Raw genomic sequence first — 21580 nt, 5'->3', positions numbered from 1 at the left:
TTTTGTTTTATTGCTTTTATTGGGACCTCCATGCTATGTTAAATAGCATTGGCCATTCTTTATAATGGGACTATGTGCATGTGTTATATACTTCCTCCTCATTCTATGGTTTTATTTTCTCAATTTTTTTCTACAGTTACTGGGTATTATTTTTAAAACCAGAAAAAAAAGTTTTTCCTTTACTTTCTTAAATATAATCATACATATCCCTGTGCTTGCCCATGCAAAAACAAAAACAAACACAAAAAAATACATATTCTCTGATGAAGGTTTGAGGGTATATAACCTTGTATAATATAAACCACCATGAGAGCTACTGTGGCTTCAGGTTTCATATATGTGAGGTATTACTCTATTTCAGGGTTAGTTTTCTCTGACCTTTACATTTTATGGCTTAAAATCCATTTTCAACCCATATACATTTGTTTATATTTCCCGACAAAGTATTATATTTCCTTGATATATAATAAGTTAAATTTAGCATAATGAGGCTTTTTTAACAAAATATTTGTATTCCCAATATGTATTCTTAAAATTTTTTTGACTTAAACTTAGCATATTATGAGGCTTTTTTAACAAAATTATTTATATTCCAAATATGTAGACTTAAACAATTGTAAGTCACATATATGTATTGCAATCTACTATATTTTAAAAGTCTTTGGAGACTATGTAAGAAGAGAAAGACATAGTCACTGATATATACTTGTGGAGTCGTTTTGGGGAAACAATTTGAGATTCATACAAGATAGTAACATTTGTAAAAAGTGAAGTATTAAAACTTCATTTTTTAGATTTATAAAATCTGTTTCCCAGCATTCTTATTTATTGAAAAGCTAATTCATTCTTCTTACTGCTGAATGTAGAATGAACAGTAATGGAGTCCACTGGGCTGGTTAGTTCCAGTCACCATAAAAAACTATTAGTGAAGGAACTGGATATAGAAAGGAAAAAAATGACTTACAGATTTTGTTCATTTCCTTCTAAAATATCCCTAGCTTTTATTAATTGTCTTCCTTAAGGTGTCCATACCCACTAGACTATTTCTCAATTTCCTATAAATGATTCTAAGAAAGTTCTAGATATCACACCTCTTCTAGAGTCAGTACTTGGAATTCACATTGTCTGTTGCCCACACCAGCAATGTAATACCTGGTGCCTTGAGGAAACTAGCTTTGCCTCACCGCCCCCTGCACAGTTCATATGTATGTCTCAGGCCTCCTCTCAAGATTGACCACAGCTTTTAATTTAAGCAAAAGAAATGTCTGAATAAAATCAACCAAAAGATAATAAGCTGTAGAAATTATTTAGGGATAGAGAGCAATTATTTAGGGATAGAGATTCAGAGCAAGCCAACAGCAGCCCAAGGAACCAAAATCAGTATAATAATATGGGTTTTTTTTTCTGCATGGACAGGCACCGGGAGTCGAACCCAGGTCTCCGGCACGGCAGGCAAGAACTTTGCCTGCTGAGCTACCATGGCCCACCCTAATAATATGTTTTAACTCTCCCCTGGAGCAAGGCCTGAGTTCTAAAGTTCTCCTGCCTAGAATTTTTGCTTGTTCAGAAATTGAGAAATGCCCATTCCGTAATAAGAACAGATCTAGTTCTTTCTCTTTTGCCAAAAATAAGGAAGAAGAAATCAGGAACAGGTATAGATCAAGTCCCAGTTTCTTTTCATCTCTTATAACACTCTACTATGAGCCATCACCAAGCAGTTGAATAAATGTATTTTCATGGGAAACCCGAAACAATACCATCTAAAAATTGGAAACTGGTAGTTAAAAATCTTCACTTATTAGTTGATTTTTATGTAACATGTATGTTTGCTTTTGTTATCTAAAGCCAGAAAACAAGCTCGCAGAAAAACCTTTAGGAAATGTATAAAATTGACTACTGCTTTTTATCCCATATTTAAAATTTTCTTTTCAGAGACTGTGGTTTGGGTTTTTGTCAGGCTAGGGTAGGGCTTATCATCCTCTGAATTATCATAGAGCTGTAGATCATGGTTTCAAATAGAGGCTCTCACACAGCCTGACTTATCCATTAAAGGACCTAATGTCCAAGGCAAGGTTTAGAGCTCGGAAAAGTCTAAGAAACCCTAGGATAAGCCTGTCTGTAATAGGATCACAGAGGAGGTAAAGGTCATAGTAGAAAAGGCAACAATTGTCTATCAGTTGTTGACTTAGAAACCTGCATTGATGTTTCGTGTTCTCCAGTATAAAATGACCATTCCTATTCTCTCAGCTATCTTTAAAAGCATATATACAGAGCCTGACCCTTCATTATTAAGATGATCTTCTGAAAATGACTGTAAGCTAATGGCACTAGCAGAAAGGGCTCATAGGTGTGAGACCAAAGGGAGAGTTATTTATTTGGTGCAAAATTTATATTTTGGGTAGTGCATTTCTTAGTTTAACTTGTATGGTCAGTTTAGTTGAACGCTATAAGTACATGGAATCTTGAATAGGGTATGAGATCTTGTTGCTTTTGTCCAGGTTAGTGTGATGCCTCAATATACCCCAAAGTAATTTGGGCAATAAATAAAGAAGTATTTGCAAGGTCCACTTGGGGGACTGGGGATAAAGGAGAAAATATTCATCTTCCCCATTTGGAGAATTTCTGATATTCTCAAAAGCAGTGGGGACAACCAAATCAATAGGCCAAGCCCTCAAATTTGGGATTCACCCTATGAAACTTATTCTTGCAAAGGAAAAGCTAAGTCTACTTGAAATTAGTTCTAAGAGTCACCCCCAGAGAATCTCTTTTGTTGCTCAGATGTGGCCTTTCTCTGTAAGCCAATGCAGCAGGTGAACTCACTGCCCTACCCCCTATCCCACATATGTGGGACATGACTCCCAGGGGTATAACTCTCCTTGGCAATGTGGGAAAGAACTCCCAGGAGAAGCCAGGACCCAGCATCAAAGGATTGAGAAAGCCTTCTTGACCAAAAGGGAGAAGAGAGAAATGAGACAAAATAAAGTTTCTGTGGCTGAGAGATTTCAAACAGAGTTGAGAGGTTATACTGAAGGTTATTCTTGTGCATTATATAGATATCTCTTTTTAGATGATGGTGTACGGGAATTGCTGGAGGGAGGTATCTGAGCTGTTGAGCTATGTTCCAGTAGCCTTGATTCTTGAAGATGATTGTATAAAGATATAACTTTTACAGTGTGACCGTGGGATTGTGAAAACCTTGTGTCAGTTGCTGTTTTATCCAAGGTATGGACAGATGAGTAAAAAAATATGGCTAAAGAATAAATAAATAATAGGGGTGACAAAGGGTAAAATAAATTGAGTAGATGGAAATACTAGTGGTCAGTGAGAGGAACGGGTAAGGGGTATGGTATGTATGAGTTTTTCCTTTTTTCTTTTTATTTCTTTTTCTGGAGTGATGCAAATGTTCTAAAAAATGATCACGGTGATGAATACACAGCTATGTGATGATATTGTGAGCCATTGATCGTAACCGTGCTTGGAATGTATGTGTGTGGAAATTTATCAATACAAATTTTTTTTTCAAAAAGGGCTTGTAGGGGACAAATAGACTTTTTTATATTCAACAAACAGACTAAGTCAGTTATTTAAGGTTTTGCTTTTAAACTCTTGTTAAGGCCAAAATTGTTATTTAAAGAGAGAAAACTGCTTTTTTATTTTTTTTTTAATATCTGCAAGCCATGTTTATCTGCTACAGTATTTGCCAACCGTACTTTGCATCCTGATGCTGTGATTCAGTGAATGAAATATGAATAAGCACTCTATTTACTGGCTGACACAGTATTTGTATAAATAGCATATTGCTGGTATTCTTTCTCCTAAAAAAAAATTATTGGAATAGTATTCCTAAAATGTAAATGTAAATGCAGCCTAATAATTGAAAATATAGACTTAAAATCACATTGGGGCCTTGCCCCATCAAGGTGGCAGTGAGAAGTTTCACGGCTCTGTACCCCCACAGAAGGTTTGAACAACCAACAAGAATTGGCAGAAACAATTCGCAATACTTTAGAATACAGCTAAATGACTGCAATTGCAGGGTATGCACCAAATCAAGAAAAAGGCTACTTAAAAGCAATAGGATCTCTAGATACCCTGCCTGGTTGGTCCCTCCTCCAGCCCTCACTTGCTCAGTACCAAGCCATCCCTGCTCCCAGTGCAAATCCCTGGTCCTGGCTCCAGAGGGAGCAGCGTGAACCTCGTGTATTTGCTGGGAACATATATGTCTGACCCAGTTTATTTGGTTGTGGCCTAAGGTACTCACCATCCCAGAACTTGCCTTGAGTGTAGAAGACAGCTCAGAAAGCTCTTCTACAGAAGGCTGTGAGAGAGCAGTCAAGTTGTGCTGCCTGCGGCAAGGGATTGCTAGCTGTAGGACATACAATGCAGTGCCTGAACTGTGAAGAAACTGTTTCCTAGTAAAAAGGTCATTCGTAACCAGGTACGGGGGAATTCCTCACACTGGAGCTAGGATTAAGTAGGCCCTATGCTTTGGCCTGGATCTATTCTCATACAGCCCATTGTATGGATAAACTCTGAAGGAAAGCACTTGTGTAGGTCAATCTGCAAAAATTGGGAAAGATGTTTTGTTTTGTTTTTATCCTTTTTATTTGTTAGTCCCTGATATTAAAAGAAGATTCTATCATAACACTAGTTGAATCCAAGCTTAAGGAAGTGATGCAGCAGAGTCTAAATTCCAGCAATAACACACCAAAATAGCAAACTGTCCAGGTTACAACAAAAGGTTATAAAACATACAAAGAAACAGGAAGCAAAGGCCCAGCCAAAGGAGAAGATTAAAGCATTAGAAACTATCCGTGAGGAGGATCAGACAGACCTGGAATATTTCAGATAAAGACTTTTTTTAAATGGTGCTAAATATGCTCAAAGAGATAAAGGAAAACAGGGACAAACAGCTAAAGGAACTCAGGAAAAAGATTGATAAACATAAAGAGAATATCAACAGAGATATGAAAAGGGGAATCAAACAGGACTGAAGACCACAGTAAGAGAAATTAAAAATTTGCTAGTGGGGTTCTACAGCAGACTGGACATAGAAGGAAGATTCAGCGAACTTGAAGACAGGGCATTCAAATAATCCAGTCTGAGGAACAGAAAAAAGAAAGAAGAAAACTAAACAGAGTGTAAGGAACCTGTGGGACATGACCAGCTGTACCCATATATGCATTCTGGGAATCCCAGAAGAAGGAGAAAAAAGAGGCAGAGAGAACAACCAAAGAAATAATGGCTCTAAACTTCCTAAATTTAATGAAAGATATGAATATATACATCCATGATGTTCAACAAACTCTAAGCAGAATAAACCCAAATAGGCCCATGCTTTGGTGTATTATAAAATCAGACTGTCAGATACCAAAGATAAAGAGAGAATTCTAAAAGCCACAAAAGAAAAGCAACATATTATATACTAGGTCTCAATAAGAATAAGTTCCAATTTTTCATCAGAAACCATGAAGGCAAGAAAGCAGAGAGATGACTTAAAGTGCTGAAAGAACAGCAAAACCACCTTTCAAAATGAAGGAGAGATTAAGAAAAAGCTGGGGGAGTTCATGACCACCACACTGGGCCCTAAAGAAATGCTAAAGAGAGTTCTGCAGTTTGAAAGGAAAAGAAAATAGACAATAGATCAAAAATGCAGAAAGAAATAAAGGTCTCTGGTGAGGATAACAACATGGATAGATATAAATCCCAGTACTATTGTATTTTTGATTTGTAAATCCACTTTTTACTTCCTACAGGATCTAAAAGGCAGTTGCATAAAACGTAATGATAAATCAATAGATTTGGACTCATGATGTATAAAAATGTAATTTGTGACAAGAACTACATAAAGGTGGGTGGGCAGAGGGGTATAGGAATATAGTTCGTTCCTATACTATTTGGCTGCTGTACTATTGAAGTTAAATTGGTATCAAAACAAACAAGATTGTTAGAGATTTAGGTTGTTAAACATAACACCATGGTATCCACTTTCCTTTGCTTATAAGGACTTGAGTCATTTCGGATAAGGAAAGTGACTACAAAGAAAATATCAGTGAATATGCAAGCTCATAGATACAGAAATTAGAGTACAGGTTGCCAGGGGTGGCTGCAGGGGCAATAGAGAGTTAATACAAAATGATTGTAGGGTTTCTGTTCGGGGAGATGGGAAAGTTTTAGTAATGAAAGGTGGTGAGAGTACTGCAATATTCTGTGTGTGATTAATTCCATTGAATGATTTGCTTGGGAATGGTTGAGATGGGAATGTTTATGTTTTATATACATATAAATACATATATGTATATATTCCCACAATTTAGAAAGAAAGAAAGAGAAAGGGAGGGAGGGAAAGGAAGAAAAAGAAAGATAACTAGAGAGACAAGAAAATTAAATGCAGTACACAATCCTGCATGGGATCTAACAAGGGAGAAGAAAAGGCACAAAGGGACATTACTGGGACATATGAAAAAAGTGGGATATAGACTATAAGTTTTATATCACAGTTAAAGTTCTTGAACTTGATAACTGTGCTTAAGGTGGTTACATTAGTGAATATCTTTGTTCTGAGGAAATATACATGGCAGTATTAAGTTTTCAGAAAGTGTAATATATAAAACCTATACTTTAATGTTCAGAAAACGGATTGATACATAAATTGATTGATAGACAAACGGGTGGATGGATGGATGGATGGATGGAGAGAGTAGCATAGACGAATAGATGGATAGATAGGCTCATCCATCAAATGTGGCAAAATGTTAAAATTGGCAAATTGGGGTTCTGGAGGAAGCAGGGATGGGGTATATTGGAATTCTTTTATGGAGTTTGTATTATTTTTGCAAAAGATTTCAAAATTACTTAAGTGCAAAGAAACCAAAGATATATATATTGGGAATCTTTATTCATATTATAAAAAGATTCCCAGCAATTCTCTAAATATGAACTCCTTTTGTTTATTTCAACAATTTTACCCAGCTTTTTAGATTTATATCAGCTACTTTATGAAGGTTCCACTTATATTTGATTATATAGTATCTATAGTTCATCTTTGTTGATTTTCAAAAATAGATTATTGTAAAACATTATTCAATTGGGGCAAAGGTCTTAGCAGCTTTTTCAGCATCCAGGATTTCCATTTGTCAAAGCAAATGACTCTTCAGAGCACTTCACTTCATTCATCAGCTCAGTCTTCTGTTAGAAAGAGGATGCTGGTACTTAAACTTCACAAAAATATTTCATAAACATGAGCTTTTCTTTTTCTCAGAAAGATCATACCAGAGGAATAAGGAAAACAGATGTTGCTTATAAGACTACTACTAGACATGTTTCTATTGTAAGCTGATCTTACTCTAAATTTGGCATCTGCTCCGTTCACTGTGTGAGCTGAGCATTTTAGTCTCACAGTTTGGCAGAAAAGTTAACATTGACCTTTGACTGTTACCTGAAAACTAAACGATAAAATATTCTTACTAAACCACTTAGGGAATGATTTCACATCTAAGCAAATGTTTTCAAAATACATCACTCCATTAAACCATATTAATTTTACTTTTTGTCTGGGAATAATTATTTATTAGATTAAAGAACACAGCCCAAATCTGACACAGACAAGCTTGTGTGGTCAGGATGGTAAAAGGAAAAGAACATAAATCTCTTACAATGCTCTCTATAGGTCTTTATACCAGTTTCTCAATTAACCTTCACACACACTCACACACACATACAAACACACACACACATACACACTCACACACACACATGCACACACACTCACACACACACATACACACACACACACACACACACACACACAGACCTGCCTCTCTGCCCTGGCGCCCAGGACCTAAGGGGAAGCTCAGAAGTCAAGCTAAAAAAAAAGTTTCTCCTTATCATTTGTTCTTCTGAGTACTCGAGTGCTGCTATAACAGCTCAGGTTTCCCCTAAAGGAAAAGTAGCCCAATCTTCTGTTCTTGACTATCTTATTTATAACCACAATACTTTTTTTCCTTTTTACAGTTTCACTGAAGTATAAATGACATACAATAAACTGCACATATTTAAACTCTACAGTTTTAGAAATCTTGACATGTATGTATACCCGTCAGGCTGTCACCCCACACGTATCCATGGCTCCCATGCCTCTTGTAATCCCACCTTCCTGTTCCTTCTCACCCTCATTTGAGTTGTTTCCAGTTTATGGCTATTACAAATAAAACTGCTGTGAGCATTAATTTACAAGTCCTTGCATGAATATATGCTTTCATTTATCTTGGATAAATACCTAGAAATAGAATGGTGTGGTCATATGTTAGGTATATAATTAACTTTTTAAGACACTGAGCAACAGTTTTCCAAAGTGGTTATATCATTTCACATTCCCACAATCAGCATATGAGAATTACGGTTGACCCACACCGTTCCCAACATTTAGTTTGGTCAGTCTTAATTTTGGCCATTCCAGTGGGTGTGCAATGTTATTTAATTGTGATTTCAATGTAAACTTCTCTGGTGAATGACAGCGTTGAACATCTCTTCATGTGCTTGTTTGTCATCTATTTTCTTGCTAAAAGTGTCTATTCAACCCATTTTTTTCAATTGAGTTGTTTCTATTGGCTTGTGAGAGTTCTTTAAGTTTTCTAGATTCAAATCTTTTATCAGATATATATTTTATATATAAGGCCTCCCAATATGTGGCTTGCCTTTTCATTTTCTTAAATGCCTTTTCAAAAGAAAAAGTGTTGAATTTTTACAAAATCCAATTCTTTTATAGTTTATGCTTTTTGTATCTTAAAATATCTTTGGCAAACCCAAGGTCACTAAGATTTTCACCTATGTTTTCTTCTAAGAGCTTTATAGTTTTAACTTTTACATTTAGTCTATGATCTATTTCCAGGTAAATTTATATATAGTAAGAAATATGGTTTAAAATTCATTTTTTTCACATATGACATCTAATTGTTCTAAACACCATTTATTAAAAAATATTATCCTCTATCCATTGAATGGCTTTGACACCTTTGTCAAAATTCAGTTGAGGGTAGTGTGATGGTGGCTCAGTGGCAGAATGCTTGCCTGCCATGCTGGAGACCCAGGTTTGATTCCTGGTGCCTACCCATGTAAAAAAATAAAATAAAAATAATTCAGTTGATACATATGTGGTTTATTTATGGATGCTCTATTCCATTCCATTGATCTATTTGTCTATCTTTAGGCCGATACCACAGTGTCTTGATTATTATAGTTCTGTAAGTTTTGAAAACAGGTCATGTAAGTTCTCGGGCTTTGGATTTCTTTTGCAAAGTTACATTTTGGCTATTCTAGGTCCTTTGCCTTTCCATATAAATTTTTTAATCAGTTCATCATTTTTTTTAAGAAAGCCTGTTAGGATTTTTATTGGTATTACACTGAACTGATACATAAATTTCTGGAGAGCCAATAACAATATTAAATCTTCTGACCTTGAATACTTTATATCTATTCATTTAGGTTTCCTTGATTTCTCTTAGCTTTGTCATTTTCAGTGTTTAGGTCTTACACAAACTCTGTCAGATTTATCCCTAAGAATTTCACATATTTAATGCCATGGTAAATAATATCTTTAGGGCGGGCCATGGTGGCTCAGCAGGCAAGAATGCTTGCCTGACATGCCCGAGGACCCGGGTTCGATTCCCGGTGCCTGCCCATGTAAAAAAAAATAAAATAATAATAATAATAATATCTTTAACATCAATTTCTAATTGTTCATTCTTATATATATATATAATTGCTAAATATATAGATATTACTGGTATAAAAATACAATTGATTTTTACATATTGAGCTTGTATCCTGTAATTTTGCTAAACTCACTTATTAGTTCTAGAACCTTTTTTCTAGATTTCATAGAATTTTCTGCGTAGACAAGGATTTCTCAGCCTCAGCACTACTAGCATTGTAATATGTTTAGCAGCATCCCTGGCCTATACCCACTAGATACCATAAGCACAAACCCTCCAACCCCATTGTAGCAACCAAAAATGTCTCCCAGGCATTGTCAAATGTCCCCTAGGGGCAAAATCATTCTGTTAGGAACGACAAATGTAGATAATCATTCTATTTGCAAGTGAAGACTTACTTCTTCTAAAACAATCTTCATAGCTTTTATTTCCTTTGCTTGTCTTATTGCACTGGCTAGAGTCTCCAGTACAGTGATGACGGGCAGTGATAAATGCAAACATTCTTCATTGTTCTTGATCTTAAGGAGAAAAAGTTCTGTCATTACTGTGGACAATGAAAAAAAAAATATATATATATAGCTTTCATAAAGTGACTATGTGATTGTGAAAACCTTGTTCTGATGCTCCTTTTATCTGCAGTATGGACAGATGGGTAAAAAATATGAATTAAAAGTAAATAAATAGAGATCCAAGATGGCATCTTAGTAAGGTACATGCGTCTTAGTTCCTCCGACTCCAAATCAACTAATAGGTGAACAGAAACAGTACAAAACAACTCCCGGGGCTACAGCAGGGAATGGACACACAGCGTAACCAAGTCTGGGCTGGCTAGTCTGACTGCGAAACTCAGCTGCGGTGAGTGAGATCCCCGAGCGGCGGGCGATTTCCCGAGCAGCCGCAGCTGCGGCGGTCCGAGCTAATCCCTCCGCCCTTCCGGGGCTGGCTGAGAGACTCGGAGAGACAAGCTTCCCAGCCAAGGCAGCCGGCGCCACACTTTTGCGGGCGGCTTCGAGTCCGCGACTACAAGTCTCGGATCAGAGGGCTATCCAAAGTCTGAGCTGGCAAGTCTGATTCCGAGTCTTGGCTGCGGCGAGACCCCCGAGCGGCCGCAGCTGCGGCGGTCCGAGCTAATCCCTCCCTCCTTCCGGGGCTGGCTGAGAGACTCGGAGAGACAAGCTTCCCAGCCAAGGCGGCCGGCGCCACACTTTTGCGGGCGGCTTCGAGTCCGCGGCTACAAGTCTCGGATCAGAGGGCTATCCAAAGTCTGGGCTGGCAAGTCTGATTGCGAGACTTGGCTGCGGCGAGACCCCCGAGCGGCCGCAGCTGCGGAGGTCCGAGCTAATCCCTCCCTCCTTCCCGGGCCGGCTGAGAGTATCGGAGAAGTAAGTTCCCCAAGCCGAGGCAGGCGGCGCCCTTCTTTTGCGGGCGGCTTCGAGTCTCGGCTTTAAGTCCGCGGCTACGAGTCCCGGATCAGAGGGCTATTCAAAGTCTTGGCTGGCTAGACTGACTGCGAGACTCGGCTGCAGTGAGACCCCCGAGCGGCGTGCGATCTCCCGATCAGCGGCAGCTGCGGTGGTCCGAGCTACTCCCTCCCCCCTTTCCGGGCCGGCTGAGAGTATTGGAGAAGCAAGTTTCCCAAGCCGAGGCAGGTGGCACCCCTCTTTTGCGGGCGGCTTCGAGTCTCTGCTTCGAGTCCGCGGATACGAGTCTCAGATAGGAGGGCTATACAAGCCGTGGAAGCCCCCCCCCCACGGGAGGCTTCCTGGTCCGGTGGGGAATCCCCCAGGCCCGCTGCGGCCCGCAACCAGCCACAGGGTCCCCTCAAGCCGCGGCAGCTGACGCCCCCACCACGCGCGGCCCCTGAACCAACGGAGAGATTTGGATCCGAAAGCCCCAGGCCACGGAGATCGGTGACTGGGGGAGACCCATTCCAAACACTTGAGACAAACGTGTGCCACGTGCGCCACGTACTGGGCAAGATAAGAAAAACAGATCCCAGAGATTTCACAGAAAAATCTTACAACCTTGCTGGGTCCAACACCCAGAGAAATCTGAATAAATGCCCAGACGCCAGCAGCAGAAGATAACTGTCCACGCTCAAAAGATTGAGAATATGGCCCAGTCAAAGGAACAAACCAATAGCTCAAATGAGACACAAGAGCTGAGACAACTAATCCTGAATATACGAACAGAAATGGAAAACCTCTTCAAAAATGAAATCGATAAATTGAGGGAGGACATGAAGAGGACATGGGCTGAACATAAAGAAGAAATAGAAAAACTGAAAAAACAAATCGCAGAACTTATGGAAGTGAAGGATAAAGTAGCAAACATAGAAAAAATAATGGATAGTTACAATGATAGATTTAAAGAGACAGAAGATAGAATTAGTGATTTGGAGGATGGAACATCTGAATTCCAAAAAGAAACAGAAACTATAGGGAAAAGAATGGAGAAATTTGAACAGGGTATCAGGGAACTCAAGGACAATATGAACCGCACAAATATACGTGTTGTGGGTGTCCCAGAAGGAGAAGAGAAGGGAAAAGGAGGAGAAAAACTAATGGAAGAAATTTTCACTGAAAATTTCCCAACTCTTATGAAAGACCTAAAATTACAGATCCAAGAAGTGCAGCGCACCCCAAAGAGATTAGACCCAAATAGGCGTTCTCCAAGACACTTACTAGTTAGAATGTCAGAGGTCAATGAGAAAGAGAGGGTCTTGAAAGCAGCAAGAGAAAAACAATCCATCACATACAAGGGAAACCCAATAAGACTATGTGTAGATTTCTCAGCAGAAACCATGGAAGCTAGAAGACAGTGGGATGATATATTTAAAATACTAAAAGAGAAAAACTGCCAACCAAGACTCCTATATCCAGCAAAATTATCCTTCAAAAATGAGGGAGAAATTAAAACATTCTCAGACAAAAAGTCACTGAAAGAATTCGTGACCAAGAGACCAGCTCTGCAAGAAATACTAAAGGGAGCATTAGAGTCAGATACAAAAAGACAGAAGAGAGAGATATGGAAAAGAGTGTAGAAAGAAGGAAAATCAGATATGATATATATAATACAAAAGGCAAAATGTTAGAGGAAAATATTATCCAAACAGTAATAACACTAAATGTCAATGGACTGAATTCCCCAATCAAAAGACATAGATTGGCAGAATGGATTAAAAAACAGGATCCTTCTATATGCTGTCTACAGGAAACACATCTTAGACCCAAAGATAAACATAGGTTGAAAGTGAAAGATTGGGAAAAGATATTTCATGCAAATAACAACCAGAAAAGAGCAGGAGTGGCTATACTAATATCCAACAAATTAGACTTCAAATGTAAAGCAGTTAAAAGAGACAAAGAAGGACACTATATACTAATAAAAGGAACAATTAAACAAGAAGACATAACAATCATAAATATTTACGCACCGAACCAGAATGCCCCAAAATACGTGAGGAATACACTGCAAACACTGAAAAGGGAAATAGACTCATATACTATAATAGTTGGAGACTTCAACTCACCACTCTCATCAAGGGACAGAACATCTAGACAGGAGATCAACAAAGAAATAGAGAATCTGAATATTACTATAAATGAACTAGACTTAATAGACATTTATAGGACATTACATCCCACAACAGCAGGATACACCTTTTTCTCAAGTGCTCATGGATCATTCTCAAAAATAGACCATATGCTGGGTCACAAAGCAAGTCTTAACAAATTTAAAAAGATTGAAATCTTACACAACACTTTCTCGGACCATAAAGGAATGATGTTGGAAATCAATAATAGGCAGAGTGCCAGAAAATTCACAAATACGTGGAGGCTCAACAACACACTCCTAAACAACGAGTGGGTCAAAGAAGAAATTGCTAGAGAAATTAGCAAATACCTCGAGGCGAATGAAAATGAAAACACAACATATCAAAACTTATGGGACGCAGCAAAGGCAGTGCTAAGAGGGAAATTTATTGCTCTAAATGCCTATATCAGAAAAGAAGAAAAGGCAAAAATTCAGGAATTAACTATCCATTTGGAAGAACTGGAGAAAGAACAGCAAGCTAACCCCAAAGCAAGCAAAAGGAAAGAAATAACAAAGATTAGAGCACAAATAAATGAAATTGAAAACATGAAAACAATAGAGAAAATCAATAAGGCCAGAAGTTGGTTCTATGAGAAAATCAATAAGATTGATGGGCCCTTAGCAAGATTGACAAAAAGAAGAGGAGAGAGGATGCAAATAAATAAGATCAGAAATGGAAGAGGAGACATAACTACTGACCTCACAGAAATAAAGGAGGTAATAACAGGATACTATGAACAACTTTACGCTAATAAATACAACAACTTAGAGGAAATGGACGGGTTCCTGGAAAGACATGAACAACCAACTTTGACTCAAGAAGAGATAGATGATCTCAACAAACCAATCACAAGTAAAGAAATCGAAGCAGTCATTCAAAAGCTTCCTAAAAAGAAAAGTCCAGGACCAGATGGCTTCACATGTGAATTCTATCAAACATTCCAGAAAGAATTAGTACCAACTCTCCTCAAACTCTTCAAAAAAATCGAAGTGGAGGGAAAACTACCTAACTCATTCTATGAAGCTAACATTACCCTCATACCAAAACCAGGCAAAGATATTACAAGAAAAGAAAACTACAGGCCGGTCTCTCTAATGAATATTGATGCAAAAATCCTCAATAAAATTCTAGCAAATCGTATCCAACAACATATTAAAAGAATTATTCATCATGACCAAGTAGGATTCATCCCAGGTATGCAAGGATGGTTCAACATAAGAAAATCAATTAATGTAATACACCATATCAACAAATTAAAGCAGAAAAATCACATGATCATCTCAATTGATGCAGAGAAGGCATTTGACAAGATTCAACAACCTTTCCTGTTGAAAACACTTCAAAGGATAGGAATACAAGGGAACTTCCTTAAAATGATAGAGGGAATATATGAAAAACCCACAACTAATATCATCCTTAATGGGGAAAAATTGAAAATGTTCCCCCTAAGATCAGGAACAAGACAAGGATGTCCACTATCACCACTATTATTCAACATTGTGTTGGAGGTTCTAGCCAGAGCAATTAGACAAGAAAAAGAAATACAAGGCATCAAAATTGGAAAGGAAGAAGTAAAACTATCACTGTTTGCAGACGATATGATACTATACGTCGAAAACCCGGAAAAATCCACAACAAAACTACTAGAGCTAATAAATGAGTACAGCAAAGTAGCAGGTTACAAGATCAACATTCAAAAATCTGTAGCATTTCTATACACTAGCAATGAACAAGCGGAGGGGGAAATCAAGAAACGAATCCCATTTACAATTGCAACTAAAAGAATAAAATACCTAGGAATAAATTTAACTAAAGAGACAAAAGACCTATACAAAGAAAACTACAAAAAACTACTAAAAGAAATCACAGAAGACCTAAACAGATGGAAGGGCATACCGTGTTCATGGATTGGAAGACTAAATATAGTTAAGATGTCAATCCTACCTAAATTGATTTACAGATTCAATGCAATACCAATCAAAATCCCAACAACTAATTTTTCAGAAATAGAAAAGCCAATAAGCAAATTTATCTGGAAGGGCAGGGTGCCCCGAATTGCTAAAAACATCTTGAGGAAAAAAAACGAAGCTGGAGGTCTTGCGCTGCCAGACTTTAAGGCATATTATGAAGCCACAGTGGTCAAAACAGCATGGTATTGGCATAAAGATAGATATATCGACCAATGGAATCGAATAGAGTGCTCAGATATAGACCCTCTCATCTATGGTCATTTGATCTTTGATGAGGGAGTCAAGCCAACTCACCTGGGACAGAACAGTCTCTTCAATAAATGGTGCCTAGAGAACTGGATATCCATATGCAAAAGAATGAAAGAAGACCCATATCTCACACCCTATACAAAAGTTAACTCAAAATGGATCAAAGATCTAAACATTAGGTCTAAGACCATAGAACAGTTAGAGGAAAATGTAGGGAGATATCTTATGAATCTTACAATTGGAGGCGGTTTTATGGACCTTACACCTAAAGCAAGAGCACTGAAGAAGGAAATAAATAAATGGGAACTCCTCAAAATTAAACACTTTTGTGCATCAAAGAACTTCATCAAGAAAGTAGAAAGACAGCCTACACAATGGGAATCAATATTTGGAAACGACATATCAGATAAAGGTCTAGTATCCAGAATTTATAATGAGATTGTTCAACTCAACAACAAAAAGATAGCCAACCCAATTACAAAATGGGAAAAAGACTTGAATAGACACCTCTCAGAGGAGGAAATACAAATGGCCAAAAGACACATGAAGAGATGCTCAATGTCCCTGGCCATTAGAGAAATGCAAATCAAAACCACAAGGAGATATCATCTCACACCCACCAGAATGGCCATTATCAACAAAACAGAAAATGACAAGTGCTGGAGAGGATGCGGAGAAAGAGGCACACTTATCCACTGTTGGTGGGAATGTCAAATGGTGCAACCACTGTGGAAAGCAGTTTGGCGGTTCCTCAAAAAGCTGAATATAGAATTGCCATACGATCCAGCAATACCATTGCTGGGAATCTACTCAAAGGAATTAAGGGCAAAAACTCAAACAGACATTTGCACACCAATGTTTATAGCAGCGTTATTTACAATTGCAAAGAGATGGAAACAGCCAAAATGTCCATCAACAGACGAGTGGCTAAACAAACTGTGGTAGGTACATACGATGGAATATTATGCAGCGTTAAGACAGGATAAACTTATGAAGCATGTAATAACATGGATGGACCTAGAAAACATTATGCTGAGTGAGTCTAGCCAAAAGCTAAAAGACAAATACTGTATGGTCCCAATGATGTGAATCGACACTCGAGAATAAACTTGGAATATGTCATTGGTAACAGAGTTCAGCAGGAGTTAGAAACAGGGTAAGATAATGGGTAATCGGAGCTGATGGAATACAGACGGTGCAATAGGACTAGATACAAAAACTCAAAAATGGACAGTACAATAATACCTAATTGTAAAGTAATCATGTTAAAATACTGAACGAAGCTGCATCCGAGCTATAGGTTTTTGTTTTGTTTTGTTTTGTTTGTTTTGTTCTTATTATTATTACTTTTATTTTTTTTCTCTATATTAACATTCTATATCTTTTTCTGTTATAATGCTAGTTCTTCTAAACCGATGCAAATGTACTAAGAAACGATGATCATGCATCTATGTGATGATGTTAAGAATTACTGATTGCATATGTAGAATGGTATGACGTCTAAAAAAAAAAAAAAATGGTCAGCACAATACTGCCTAATTGTAATGTAATTATCTTGGAACGCTGAATGAAGCTGCATCTGATCTATAGTTTTTTTTTGTTTGTTTTGCTTTTTTTTCTCTTATATATTTTTGTACTTTTTATTTTTATTTGTGTTTTCTCTCTGTGTTATCACTTTATTTCTTTTTCTGTTGTAGTGCTATTTCTTTCTCTAAATCGATGCATATGTACTGAGAAATGATGACCATACACCTATGTGATGATATTAAGAATTACTGATTGCATATGTAGAATGGATTGATTTCTATTGTTGTTAGTTAATTTTTTAATTAATTAAAAAAAAAGTAAATAAATAACGAGGGAACAAATGTTAAAATAAATTGGGTAAAGGGAAATACTAGTGGTCAATAAGAGGGAGGGGTAAGGGGTATGGTATGTATGAGTTTTTTCTTTTTTGATTTTCTGGAGTGATGTAAATGTTCTGAGAAATGATCATGGTGATGAATATACAACTATGTGATGATATTGTGAGTCATTGATTGCATACAAAGTATGGAATGTTCATATGTTAAGAATGTTCATGCTGTATGTTGATTGTTTTTATTAATTAAGAAAATGTTAAAAAAAAAAAAAAAGAATGATGTTAGATGTTAATTTTCTGTAAGTGCCCTTTATCAGATTGAGGAAGTTCCCTCTTCCCTTCTCTTCCTTGTCTGTTGAGAGATTTTATCAGGAATGAATGTTGGATTTTGTTAAATACTTTTTCTTCATCTATTAAGATGATCTTATGGTTTCCTTTTTTTAGTTAATTTGGTAAGTTACATTGATTTATTTCTGAGTGTTAAACCAATCTTGCATTTCTAGGATAAATCCCACTTGATCACAATTTGCTATCTTTTTTATATGTTGTTGGAGTTAATTTGCTAAAAATTTCCATTAGAATGTTTGCATCTATGTTCATGAGGGATCTTGGTCTGTGGTTTTCTTTTCTGGTTTTGTGTCAGAGTGATGGCTTAAAAGAATGAATTGGGAAGTAATTCCTCCTTAATTTTCTAAAGAATTTGTATAGTATTGATAATATTTTTCTTACTTAAATGTCTGGTAGAATTTGCAAGTGACACCATCTGGGTCTGGAGTTTTCTTTATGGGAAGCTCTTTTACTATAAAATCAAAATTGTTAGGGCAGCCACAGTGACTCAGCAGGCAGAGTTCTCACCTGACGTGCTGGAGACCTGGGTTTAATTCCCGGTGCCTGCCCATGCAAAACAAAACGAAAGTTTTTTTTTAATCAATATATTTAATAGATTCAGGGCTCTTCAGGTTACCCAATAGTAAGCATTGGTCACTGGCATCTTTCAAGGAATTTGTCTGCTTCATCTAAATTGTCAAATTTATTTCCATAAAATTATTCATAATATTCCCTTTTTATCCTTTTAATGGGGATAGAGTCTATAGTGTTGTCAGCCTTCTATTCCCAATATTGGTACTTTGTGTCTTCTCTCTTTTCTTCTTGATCCTTCCACCTAGAGGTTTATCAGTTTTGGCCTTCTCGACTCCGTTTCATCTTCTCAACTTAGACTGTGGGCTCTGCCTAGAGTGTTACCATGGCTCCCTGCGTTGCAGCCTGGTAACTCTCTGGGCAGTAGGCTAAAACAATGTTATAGTTCACCTTTTTTGTTTCTTCCTTTCATGACCTCTGTGTTATCTGGTGTACAATATTTGAAAATTTCTGGTTCATGTATTTTGTCTTTGTTTTAGTTGTTTCTGGATGAAGGGTAAAAGTCTGATCCTTTTATTCTGTCTTGGTCAGAAGCAGAAGTCCTCAACACTATTTTTTACCTTATCATTTTTTATTTTAATCTCAAACTGGTTCTTGGTGCTTAGGTATAGAAATCATTTTGCCAGTATTTTGGGGAAAGGGAAATGTAGCGTCCTTACTAAATGTTTCCTTACAAAGTTGTACTTAGAAAGACATCCAGATGATAGAGTATTGTCCAAATAGAAGTGTGCTAGAAATAACACAATCTAGAAGGAATCAAAGGGGAAAATGGATAATTAATAAGTTTTCAGCTATAAAAACCTGAGGTAACAGTATTAGGCCTGTGTTTCCTTTTTCTTTCTTCTTTGCTCACAACCTTTTAATCTTAAAGCAAAGAGAAGGTGTCATGATTTAGGTTTAGAAAGACCCAGTTGACTTGTTGGCAAGTTGTCATGTCCCGAGTTGAGCTCTTTAGAACAAATATCAGGAATTTTTATAGTTCGTGGTGTTTGGCAGAAGACCTCTTTAACCCTTGCGGATTATGCCTAAGAATGGGATAAGTGCATGGCCATTTTTTGGTTCTGATTTAGTATGACATGTCTGATGCTGTTACAAAATACTCACGTTCTTCCCTTTTATCTGTGTTCCAGGTTTTCTGTCTCAGCTGGTCTCTGAAAAGCCCCTGAATGAATGCATCCGTGCTGGCCATTATGCAGCAAGCATCATAATTAGGCGATCTGGCTGTACCTTCCCCGAGAAGCCAGACTTCCACTGATGGAAAAGCAGGAAACCTAAGCCCAGGAGTACAGCCACTGCCCCGATTGCTCCCTGAGATTCCCATCTTAATAAAGAATATCATCCACCATCTTTTCTTACTATAATAATATTCATTCTTAATTTAGAGGGTATGGTAATGCTTCAGCAGAATTTTATTTTCTCATCATCCTTAAAAAATACTTTTTTCCCATAGTTCAATAGTGCCACTCAAATGTCAGTTTAAACAGTAACATAACATTTCAATAGAAATTTTTATTTCAGTTTTAATTACTTTGTAAATTCGTGTGTATTTAGCAAATTGATCAGTTTTTTTACACTTCTGCTTTAAATAAAGATGCAATTTAATAATATAATAGTCTTTTTTAAGTAATTAATCCAAAATTAATTTTAATAAAAAATTTGGCTTTTTATACAAATATTTTAATTTGAGAGTGTATATATGTGTGTGTGTGTGTATACATATATATACAAACGTACATATGTATACCACATATAGACATGATAAATGGTCAGATAAGGTACAGAAATATTTATCATGCCAAGTTATGCAAATAATCTGTTCAGAGTGCATTCAAACATATAATAAACTTTGGATAATTAATTTGCCAAATTTAAAGCTGTATTACATTATTGAACTCACAATCTTATAACTTACTTATGGTACTCTATAATTTGATACAAATAAAAATAAAAATGTGTCACGTAGACATTATTTCTGTCTTTGCTCTGTTCCTAAGGCTCAGCAAACTGAGAGAAAGACCATCGCTCACTACTGGGCCCTGCAATGAGATTCTAACTTACTGATGGAGCTAGGATAGAAGAACATAATATACTGAAAATAACTTCATAGTATTGGAGACTAATAAGTCATCTAATATGTGTTTTAAAGACGATAAAATGAAATAAAAGATTCTCTGAAATCAGTCATAACCAGCTTTATATGACTTTGGGCAAATTCACCTCTTTGTCCTCAATTTCCTCATCTTTAAAATGAGACTATATGGTAATTGCCATAATTTGAGAGAAAATCCAAGTTTAAAATGCTTAGTACAGTGCTTGGCAGATAGGTGCTTCATAAAGAACAGCTATTTTTATCACTATATTATTGTTGAAGAACAAAAAAGTTAATATTCCTAAAACTGAATATGAGCCATGGTGGAAAGGATTTGGTGGGGTTTTTTTGTTTTATATTTGCATAAATTTAAGGTCTCCTGTGCTTGCTTGTCTTTTTTTTTTTATTAAAATATAATTCATATATCATTAAACTTAACCCTTTTAAAGTATACAGTTCTTTGGTTTTTATTTGCAAAATTGTGCAACTATCTAATCTATTTTCTGTCTCTAATATACTTTCTATTCTACGGATTTGCTTATTCTGGAAATTTCATATAAATGGAATCAGATAATGTTTGTACCAGACTTCTTTTATTTAGTATGTTTTCATGGCTTATCCATGCTGTAGCATGTCCCAGTACTTCATTATTTTTATGGCCAAATAATATTCCATTGTATAGATATATCATATTTTGCTTATCTATTTATTGGTTGATGCACAATTGGGTTGTTTCCACGTTTTGGCTACTATGAATAAACGTTTGTGTACAAGTTTTTGTATGGGAATATGTTTTCGGTTCTCTTACATATACATCTAAGAGTAGAATTGCTGTGTCATACAGTAACTCTATATTTAACTTTAATATAGAATTGAGGAACTGCCAAACTGTTTTCCAAAAGGCTGCACCAATTTATATTTCCACCAGCAATGTATGAGTGTTCCAGTTTACCCACATCCTTGCCAACACTTGCTGTTGTCTTTTTTATTATAGCCATCCTAGCGGGTGTGAAGTTGTATCTCATTGTGGCTTTGCTTTGCATTTCCCTAATGACTAATGATGTTGAGCATCTTTTCATGTGCTTATTGGCCTTCATGTATCATCTTTGGAGAAATGCCTATTCATAACCTTTGCCTTTTTTTTTTTTAACATGGGGAGGCACCGGGAATCGAACCTGGGTC

At 36.8% G+C, this 21580-nt stretch overlaps 1 protein-coding gene across 4 annotated transcripts in view; it reads left to right on the top strand.

Moving 5' to 3' along the window:
• The window catches only part of ADK (adenosine kinase), a 626273-nt gene extending 606619 nt beyond the window's left edge, over window positions 1-19654 (top strand). For all 4 annotated transcript variants that reach the window (XM_077124867.1, XM_077124866.1, XM_077124868.1 and 1 more), the window contains one exon: window positions 19440-19654. In XM_077124867.1, the coding sequence (XP_076980982.1) occupies window positions 19440-19564 (125 nt within the window). In that variant the 3' untranslated portion in view covers window positions 19565-19654. The remainder of the gene's footprint in view (window positions 1-19439) is intronic.
• Window positions 19655-21580: the final 1926 nt, after the last annotated feature.

The sequence above is a fragment of the Tamandua tetradactyla genome, chromosome 13, assembly GCF_023851605.1.
Source record: "Tamandua tetradactyla isolate mTamTet1 chromosome 13, mTamTet1.pri, whole genome shotgun sequence".
In the NCBI taxonomy this organism is placed as follows: domain Eukaryota; kingdom Metazoa; phylum Chordata; class Mammalia; order Pilosa; family Myrmecophagidae; genus Tamandua; species Tamandua tetradactyla.
The sequence above is the reverse complement of the archived record's forward strand: the minus strand, read 5'-3'. Positions and strand labels throughout refer to the sequence as shown.